Consider the following 9445-nt stretch of genomic DNA (forward strand, 5'->3'; position numbering starts at 1 on the left):
GCAGAAAATTGTAGAAAAGAAAATGAAACCGAAGAGTTCTGTACTTAAGACTAGTTCGTGTTTATTGTTTATTATAAAATAGACTCTTTCTTGACAATTAGATTGCAGTAGAAAGGCATTTATAAAACTCGGCACGTTTTCCCAAGACTGAAGCACACAATATGGGTCGCGATTTTTTTGGATTTTATTTTTTTATTGTTTTGACCACCAACTACATCCTTGCGTGTTATGCACTGGAATTACAAGCTTTCCTACAACAATAAAGTGAAGAATGCCAAAGTCCTCGGCCCCTATTGAGTATGTACCGTTATCCCTTTGCCATAGGAGAACGAGAAAATAAAACCGACGGGTCGTCACATTTCAATCGTCCTTTGCGTGTGGTTTAGGTATTCAAATCCGGTATTTTTTTATTGCCCGATTGGTTCTATATTATCATTGTGGTTGATTTGCCGAAAGGAAGTTTTGAGATTCCTCAGGGGTCGAAATTCAGCACGCCAGACTCGTCGTGTTGTGGATCTTTCAGTATTCTGCCAGCCGCTGTAGTCGCCACTTCGAAAGTTACTTAGATGCAGGTATACTAGTTAACTGGAACTTCACAGAAAAAACCTCGATTTTTTTAAATCTATTTGGTGGTTTGGCTAAGTTTTTTAATTTGTTTCAGCAGTTGAAAACTGCAAGTGCGACCGCCATCCTTGCGGCGCTTTCGTTCATAGTCTGGAGTTTGCCTGTGAGCTCTGTTCCCGATGCTAACGGCGATACTTTACCGTTGACACGTCCAGCTTCTTGGGCAAAGATTGGTCGAGTCGTCTACCTTCCTGCCTATTACCACGATGGCCGCTCTTCCAGCTTTGTCCGAAGCTTTCTTCCGATCAACCGCGTTCATCCCGACTACCAACATCCGATTTATTTCCAGGGATCCTATCGTTCGCCGTTTGATGTAATCCAGCAGCACCAACCGTCCAACTTTCTATACCCATATTCAAATGACGTCCATCAAGATCTAAAGGATATTGATATCTTGAACAATGGATTGCAGGCCAGGAGGCGAACTGGTTTTGAGAATGTGATTATGCCGAGTTTCGATTCAGTTCCACGACACGCAAGTTTTACGGACAAGTCCTTTTTAGCATTTTTCAGCAAAGTTATCATGCCCGTTAGGTTTGTCAATAGAGTTAGCTCTTTTCCGAATGTCAGAGTATCTTACAAAAACATTACCTTAACCGGAATTGCGATTGGTTAACTAGTGCAACTACGACGAATTATATGCGGAATTATGTGAGATGTATTTTGCATGATTTTAACAGATTTTACAATCAGTAATTTTTTATTGACATTGAGTTAATCTATTTGACCTTTTGAAGACCAATCTTGAATAATTTAACTAAAATTTACATTTATTGCATTGGTAATTCTGTCTGTTCTATGTTGTATGTTCAGAAATGATTCATTGGAACTGTTATTATTCAAAAGTTTATCAGAGAAAATATAATTTTATTTATCGTAAATCATTCCGGGTAGCCTATAGTTATATTTAATCAACACATGAGTTCCGGTCGGGCCAAGTAAAAAAGAAGAATATGATTTATGAACGACATCCCGCTTACACACGACAAAGACGATCTTTCGTGTTATTAAATTGTAAAGTGTTTATTGAGAATAAGATAAACTGGTCGTCAAATTTGGTAACTCGGAGAAAGCTGGCCTTCTTTACCGAAAGGTGTTACAAAAGGGCATCGAACCCTTGGGGCCAAAGATCAATCTTTCTTTATTACCTACCTGGAAGATGAAGAAATCCTTGCAAAAAAACTTTCTCACAAAACAAAAAAAAAGTTACCACATTGCGCGGGTAATTATCCCAGCAGACAGTTATTAAGTATACCAACAGCTTCCAAAAAAAGGGGGGCATGTCGAATTGAATGCACGTCTCGTATATTCTTCTTATTTCATTCAACACGATTAATAAGTTCATTACGATTCATTTGCATTCAAACTGCCTTCCGAGGAATTACCGATTTTCTTCGTTTCACAACTGCTCTATATTCTCGGTAGCCTATAATATTAAATTACCTAAGTGGAAAAAGTAATATTCGCTGGATCTAAAAAAAAGTCGTAGGCAAAAGTAAATATACTATGTATATCTCGCTCATACTGCTAGCGGTTTACGCAATACAAAAATTTATAAAACAGTTTTGTGGCAAGACTGATGATATATATTTTTTATGTACGTCGTAATTAGACTTTAGAAGTTCTTTTTTTAAATATATAGTAAAAAACATGCAAGTATGTTTGATTTATTCTCACAAAAGAAAAAACGATAACTTTTATTCAAGAGAAACTTTCGTAGGCTAGAGTGAAATTGGAAATGGAGCGGCACATCTGTTCAATCTGGCGGTTTAATTCTCTGGGTCCGCAGCTGAAAACGTCCACCCGTTCCCTGAATATAATACAACAACAGTTAGCCAAAATAAAAAATAGTATGTGAAAAAAAAAATAAGATTCAATTGTAATACTATATACCTGGAATAAGTCTCTTTCCACGACGTGAAAAGTTCCTTCCACTTTGGACGACCGTATTCCAATCGCCGAAGGAGATTTGGGTATTTTTGGCTAAGAATAATTTCCACCTAGAACCAAATGATTGATTTTATTTTGTTATTCGAATTTGTTTTGATGTCAACTCACTGGCGAGAAACCACGACAGGCCGCAGGGGCTGGGCGTGTAACGTGGAGTCTAATTTCCAGCTTATCTGGACGAGGACTAGCCCACGCGTCCTCGATCAGTTGATCGATGGCAGCCGATGCCCACAAAAGACTTTCCGCCTTTTGGACGCAAAAAACGATATGCAGGCGCTCCGGTCGGGCGTTCCAGCCGTTCCGTCTAAACACAGAGAAAGAGTTTTGTGATTATTTAATTGGATACTGGTAAACATTTAACTAATATTATACATTAAGTTGTGGATGACACACAAGAAAGGCGTGAATCCGATACCCCCGGCTATGCAGATCACCGTTCTGCTGTTGATGACGTCAGAAAACGGACTGGAAAATGGGCCATCCACATAAAGCTCGACATCATCTCTCTGGGTTTTTCCTAGGAGACTTTTCAATTGCTCTAAATCATTTGTAAGAAATTAAATTCATCGTTTACAACAATGAGCTTTGATTATTCCTTCAATTATGTCATACATACTGCACCAATCTCCCCTAGTTTTCATGTGGACCGTCCAACTGGCGTGAGTCATATCACAACACTAAAATTTAAATTTGTTTTTATTGGCGCAAAATTTGAAATTTGAATTTAAAAAAATCATTTTCAAAATCTTACCGAAGAGAGAGAGAATGGATGCCACTGGAAACCAGAGATGACTGGACATTGAAGGAACACGTACTGCGTTTCGATTGATGATGGAGGAGAAACAACAAAGCAAAGAAAAATTCAAGTGTTAATTTATTCCGAAATGGTTTTTGTCATTTTTCTTTTGAAGAAAACATATTTATGAATTATGAATGAAGGTGGGGGAACTAACTTGTCCAGGCTGGGAATGACTCATCCAGCGATCAACAACCAGTTCGATAACGTCTGGTTCGTGCACGACGACGCGGGACACGCTGACCGGCTGGCGCCGACTGACTTTGCGCCAACTCCAGTCGAAAAGGTAAAAGATAATCGGAATCGTCACATAAAGCCAAGTGTAGCCCTTCATGGGTATGAAAACTGGAGGCGGCCCATCTTGGTCGTCGTTCCCCGGCCAGTGGTCCCGCCAATTCGTTTGCTCCTTCAGCATTCCGCTAGAAATGCGCGGCAAGCATTTCAATGCGCACTTTAGACACTTGCCAAAGACGGCCATGTTCGGTAATGGACGGTACGGCGCACTCACCTGGTGGGATGGAAGACCAGGAGGACTAAAAAGGGTCCGAACAGAAAGTGATGACTGTAGTAAAATGTGTTAAAATGTCGGGTGCGGAACCAACTGGCGGACGTCACTAGGATCATTGTCAGTATCAACATCATCAACACACCCGTAATCCCTGGAACTAATAAAACGCACCTTTTTTTTTACACTCCGGGTTCAGTGTCACAAAGGTAATAAACTAATAATATTAAGAAAAAAGCTTTGAATTGAATTACGTGTAAAGAAGACCAACTGTAAAGGATCCTGTCCGGGTGATTCCGCAATGTTGACTTCAATCCATCGGTGGTTGTAATAGAGCGAACAATTGACCGCGTTGACCAAATGGGCTCCGGTATGAATAACTGGACAACGAAAAATCGTGGGTGGGAAATTTCATTTCATTAAAGATGAGCGGTTCCGGTTTCTTTCGATGTGAATTACATACCCGAAGCGATAATGACGGTGAAAGCGCAAGTGATGTGAAACCGTTCGGCTTGGTTGAAAAACAGACGGATAAAACGGGCTGATAAGCCACAACGACCCAGAAGACGACAACAATAACGGCGCAAGGTGGTGGCTGCCCGCTTGCAAGTCGGCAGAAGTATAAGACCGCAACTGACATTCAAAACGGCTCCCGTACCGCGCGAAATGCACAAACCGCTCTAAACAGTCGTGGGTTTTTTTTTGTTTTGTTTTCAATTTTTTTAAAGAAATTATTATTTAGAAAAAATAAAAATAAAAATAAAACAAGTTTTAGGAGTTGCGCAACAGATGGAATAATATGTATGACTCACTCCTAGAATTTGATGGAGGTAATAGTACTGGGGTTGCCCTTTGTAGAGGCGGTAAGTATTCCAGAAAATAATTCCGTTCAATATTAACCAGACGGCCTTTTGTTATGTGTTTGAAAACTAAATTATCATGAGGCCTGAAAAAAGTCGAGTAACAATAATATTTGAAAAAAATCGAGTTATATTACGTGAAAGGCGTGCGATGGGCGGAGCCAACTCGACGAAAACATGTTGACCATATTTGGCACTTGAGAAAAATATAAGCGACTGACTTTATTAACACGAATTTAAAAACTATGGCGATGTCTCACGCATCCCGACACTGTAACAAACCAAGCGACCTCATGATTGGCAACAGTCAAATTGGCACATTTGCTGGTCAATTAACTGGCGTGTTGCAGGGGCAAAACCAGAAACGAGTGTGTGGAGCGGGAGCGTGATTTGAACTTTTGCTTTCGCTGAGAGATGCATTGACACTGCGTCGAACAAAAGGCAGCAGCCGAGTATTTTCGAAGGAGAGACTCTCTCTCTCTCCCTCTCTCACTTCTTGTTGCACGCCAGTCTCAGTTTTTTTTTTCTTTTTCTTCTTTTTCCCGTTGCTATGGCAACACATCCCAAAGAAAAGAAGGAAAAAAAAAGATGAGTTTCTTCTCTCTCTCTTTCTCTCCCCCCCCCCCCTGTCTACGGTCGCTCTCTACCCGACTGAAAATAAACCCTAAATGGAAATAACAGTATACGTATGTTTCATATCCACCGTCTCGCATCCCAAAATGCATGGAAAAAAATGCTGCGTGCCGGAATCCCCTCCGGCTTCGTTGTAACCCCAAAGTATACGTATAGTCCCCAGCAGCACCGATACGGGCGGCGAGAGCGCGAGCGCTAGAGAGAAAAAATCACAATAAATTGCCAAACATTTGTGTAAGAGCGTGTGTTACAAATCGACGTGATTTTTAGCCATTTGCTGGCGCCGGTGTGTGTGCAAACAATACACCGGTCAAACGAGGAGATAGAGGGTCGTAGAGCGGCACGATTATTTGGTTGTATGCAGAGTGAAACTTTAGCTCGGTTCTACTTGACGTATGGCCTTGGATCTCTCTTCCACTTCAAAATATCTTGTGTATCCTTGTTTATTTTCTTTTTCTTTCTTTCTTTTTTTCGAAGCGCGCGGTTCCCACAGTCATTTTTTCCAAAAGCGATTTCCAGTTTCTTCCGAGATACAATATAATATACTTTATTTTTCAAAAAAATCAAATAAATGAACAAAGACCTGAATTCTTTTTTTTTTAAATATTAAGAGTTAATCAGCGTAAACGGAAGGTCGGATGACACCGAGGAATCGTCGGTTGCGCAGCTGCCCGTCAGCCAGAGAATGAGGGTCCCTCCACAAAACCTGTTGGAATACAAATCATTTTTCGGCTTTTGTTTTGAAACATCCTCATTTCGAAAGTGTTTAAGAACCAGAAATGTTTGATTTATTTTGAGCGCTTCTGGGTCTATCCGTGAACCCTATCCGTGAACTTTTCAACGACTTTTAAATTTATGATCTCTTGGCCAGCCAAGTGGGTCTTGAGGAAATCTACATTTTCAGCACAATCTCAACAAAACTGTTGGTAAAAAGTAAAAGCTCGCGTATGTATTCAAAACGAGATGGGCACGCATAATTCAAAAAACGGTGTAGTGGCAAAACGATTAAACATGTCAAAAAGCGATCGGCATCGGCTTATGATTTTTCTTTTTTCCAATGATGTGCTAAATCATTTCAACGTATGTATAATACTCTAGATGGTTCTAGACCATTAAAGTATACAGTTGATGCCGTTTTACGCAGCAATAATAACAATAGATAAGATGATAGCGAATAATGAGCGTTGAAATATTATTGTAACCGCCCGGCGGATTTCGAACAGATTTTTTTACGTATGGGATGACGATGGAAAATAACACTAAACGCCATCTAGTAGCGATCCTTTTCTATACCAGCCGAAGGAGCTACTACCTTGGAAGCGATGTAATGTCCGTTGCGGATATTCCTGCTGTATCTTCGGATTTCTTCGGCCGTCGATCGACGATTAGATCTGGGGCGATTGTAACGCGGCTCTTCATTAGCATTGGCGTAGCGTAGCGACCGGCGGGCGAAGGGCGACTCGTCAAGCAGCAGTTGCTGGGGCTGGGCGCTGGGGCGTCTGACGAATTGGTCCCTGTAAAGTGAATGACGTCTAACAGTTGGCGCGTGATGTGCTGGCTTGGTGTCAAAAAAGTTGTCCTCCGTTCCATCTTCGCTAGCGACTCCGATAACATATTTGGGGAGACTTCTCTCCGGGGTGGCGTCAAGCGACAGCTGCTGCGCCTGCTGCTGTTGTCGAGCTGATTGCTCAGTCAAGAAGGGGGGATACTGTGGGTAGTCGTCGCTGTCAAAGCTATTGAATTCCGTTTCGAATTTGAACGGACTGTTGTTTTGTAGGTCGTTGAGTTGTCGTATGCTGTCGTGATGGACCGGTGCGGTTCTGGTGACGAGTGCGGGTGAGATGACCGAGTCTTGGAATTCGTCCCGGTCTTTAGATTCGGATGGGGTAAAAGCTGGCGGGATGGAATAGTAAGTCGAATCGTCGTTGGTGTTGGTCTGCGGTGAGGACTCGAAGATCGGTTCAATGGCCGAAAACTGCAATTCGTCTCTGGCGCCGTTCAATTCACGACCTTTGCGGCCAGTCTGCAGGAAAGGATCGAAGGCGTAATAGTTGCCGATGATTTCCTCAAAAGCCGATTGCTTGAGGATATCCGGAAATCCTCCGTCGTCAAACTGGGCTGAACACGAGCCAGCTGTGATCAGCAGTAAGGCGCTTAGAAGCTTCACGGAAAACTAAATTGGATTTTTCAAAAAGATGATTTTGAATATGAAATATGAAAAAATGCTCCAAAATGCACGTACCATGTTGCGTGTTTGTTTTTAAAAGATAGGGATAATCCAAATGCCGTTGGGTGCTGATGTGGTGGTATGGACAGGTAGATGCAGACTGAGACAAGTAACCAACTCTTACAATTCCTTTATATAGTTTACACACACGTCTGGGAGATGGGCGCTTTCTCCACTTAGAGGCGAAACAGCCTATAGGCTTCCTCTTCAGAGTCCAGCACACACTCTCTCACATCTTTTTCTTTTCATCCGCCCATGGCCAGCTATAATAGCAACTACCATCAGCTCCGCAGCTCTTCCCTCGTAAAAGAAGATGAAATAACTTCACCTGGTGTGTAGTAAGAGACGTCGTTCAGGGGTGGATGACCATATGTCGTCATTTATCGCCTCCTACGCTGAAATAGGCCACTGGACCATCAACATCCATCTCGACTTATGTACGCATGTTTACGCTGGGAATTATATCGGTCCGTTCACTCGTATTACCGCATTGTACGACCGCCACTCGAATCCTTTTTTGAAAATAAAAAAATCGCTCCGTATTGAAGAGGAAAATTGTGCAGATTCATATGGATTTTTTCTTTGTGCTACATGGCACTGCGTTGTGGAATAAATAGACGGACTGAAAGGTTTTCGATTAGAGAGAGCACAGCCCGATGATTATCCAGTTTCTTGCGCCGTTTTCCTCCATGCCGTTGTGTACAACGAAAATATTGTTCCTTTTATTTGCAGTACTACTTGCCGGTCAGAGCAAATGATGAAAGTTTTATCCGCTTCTTCGTATCTCTCGACATGATTTTTAGGCAAATTATCGTCATTGTGATCGATTGCTTACATTTTCAAATTTTCTTTTCCACTTTTCTTAAGGAATCAGAGTGGAGCTTGGCGATGATGATCATTGGTTATCGTGGGAAGAAAAAAAAGTGTTGGATGCGAGAACCTATATATCTCGTCAAATGGTAAAGGCATCATTTTTTCGTTCATCTACATTATAAAACCTTCAGGCGCACTTGAAGATATGTACTGGATGTTGCACGACTTGTTTGCTTGTTTTTCAGAGCGCGTACGGACAAGACAGCGCACGAAAGAGTGTTTGTGGGTGAAGATGTGCCTCGAGACATTTTAACTTTCATCGTCAGTTTCAGTTGTCACATATATATTCTGTTTTTAATGCCAAACCATTTTCTTTGTTACAGTTCTAAAGGCAATATCGCGTACGAATTCATCATCTAGTCGCGGAGGGAGAAATTTTCTTGGGCCATTCTTTTGGGGCTTTCCGAGGGCTTTCTTTTGAAATAAATTTTCAAAAAATGTGTCTAGTATGATACGATCGTCGCTGACACGATACATTAGATTTTGCGCTTAAACTTTGCGAAAACATGAAATGCACAATTTTTTTTACCAGCAGCAGCACCATCACGATGTGCACAATAGACTTTTCGCATAGGTGTGGATTAGGATCGTAAAATGCTTTATGTGTTTGATACCCAAGCTAGCACCACCGCCATATGGTATTTTTATGACTTATTTTTCTGTACTACATTTTTAAACTATAAAACTCGTTTACCGTGTCTTCGATTTGGTTATAATGTTCATCGAACTTTTACTTGTGATGCAAAAGAAACTTAAATGCGCTTAAACGCTTATTATCGCCTTATGTTCGTAATCTTAAATAAATAGCGTCTGTGAAATTGTTTTCAATTTCACCTCAGACAACTTTCGTTCTCGACATGTGTCATTTTTACATAAAAATCCCGTGAATTTGAATGGAGAATTTCGTCACTTTCCAATCGTAGCGGCAGCAGCAGCTAGACGAGTCACTGCTGCGCCATTGTCTAAAAAAGAATTTG

The 9445-nt window shown here is 41.3% G+C and overlaps 3 protein-coding genes across 5 annotated transcripts; 1 reads left to right on the plus strand and 2 right to left on the minus strand.

Moving 5' to 3' along the window:
- Positions 1–461: 461 nt before the first annotated feature.
- On the plus strand, positions 462–1505 carry LOC124198845. Of its 3 annotated transcripts, none has more exons than XM_046594892.1 (2): positions 462–572; positions 662–1505. In XM_046594892.1, exons 1-2 carry the CDS (start codon positions 567–569, stop codon positions 1238–1240), a joined length of 585 nt encoding a protein of 194 aa, XP_046450848.1. In that variant the 5' UTR covers positions 462–566; the 3' UTR covers positions 1241–1505. The 3 variants fall into 3 exon arrangements, with proteins under 3 accessions (XP_046450848.1, XP_046450849.1, XP_046450847.1); XM_046594893.1 differs by having other exon boundaries at positions 500–572; positions 665–1505; XM_046594891.1 differs by having other exon boundaries at positions 528–572; positions 644–1505.
- A 602-nt stretch (positions 1506–2107) lies between these two features.
- LOC124197408 (NADPH oxidase 4-like) lies at positions 2108–5400 on the minus strand. The gene is made up of 12 exons (XM_046592854.1): positions 4873–5400; positions 4688–4783; positions 4339–4555; positions 4130–4255; positions 3879–4035; positions 3528–3789; positions 3326–3388; positions 3191–3251; positions 2947–3112; positions 2683–2878; positions 2518–2624; positions 2108–2434 (listed from the first exon to the last, which is right to left on the minus strand). Exons 1-12 carry the CDS (start codon positions 4921–4923, stop codon positions 2326–2328), a joined length of 1611 nt encoding a protein of 536 aa, XP_046448810.1. The 5' UTR covers positions 4924–5400; the 3' UTR covers positions 2108–2325.
- Positions 5401–5970: 570 nt separating this feature from the next.
- LOC124197409 lies at positions 5971–7715 on the minus strand. The gene is made up of 3 exons (XM_046592855.1): positions 7611–7715; positions 6681–7541; positions 5971–6074 (listed from the first exon to the last, which is right to left on the minus strand). The coding sequence occupies exons 1-3, from the start codon at positions 7611–7613 to the stop codon at positions 5982–5984; spliced, it is 957 nt and encodes a 318-aa protein (XP_046448811.1). The 5' UTR covers positions 7614–7715; the 3' UTR covers positions 5971–5981.
- Positions 7716–9445: the final 1730 nt, after the last annotated feature.

This window comes from Daphnia pulex, chromosome 7 (assembly GCF_021134715.1).
Source record: "Daphnia pulex isolate KAP4 chromosome 7, ASM2113471v1".
Taxonomy (NCBI): Eukaryota; Metazoa; Arthropoda; class Branchiopoda; order Diplostraca; family Daphniidae; genus Daphnia; species Daphnia pulex.

Coding starts and splice junctions, on each gene's coding strand:
- LOC124197408 (XM_046592854.1), bottom strand. CDS start 4,923: ATGGTCAACATGTTTTCGTCGAGTTGGCTCCGCCCATCGCACGCCTTT. Junction 4,556..4,687: donor ACCTCCATCAAATTCTAGGA/GTGAGTCATACA, acceptor ACGACTGTTTAG/AGCGGTTTGTGCATTTCGCG. Junction 2,625..2,682: donor CCTGTCGTGGTTTCTCGCCA/GTGAGTTGACAT, acceptor ATTTGGTTCTAG/GTGGAAATTATTCTTAGCCA.
- LOC124197409 (XM_046592855.1), bottom strand. Junction 6,075..6,680: donor GACATTACATCGCTTCCAAG/GTAGTAGCTCCT, acceptor GTATTCCAACAG/GTTTTGTGGAGGGACCCTCA.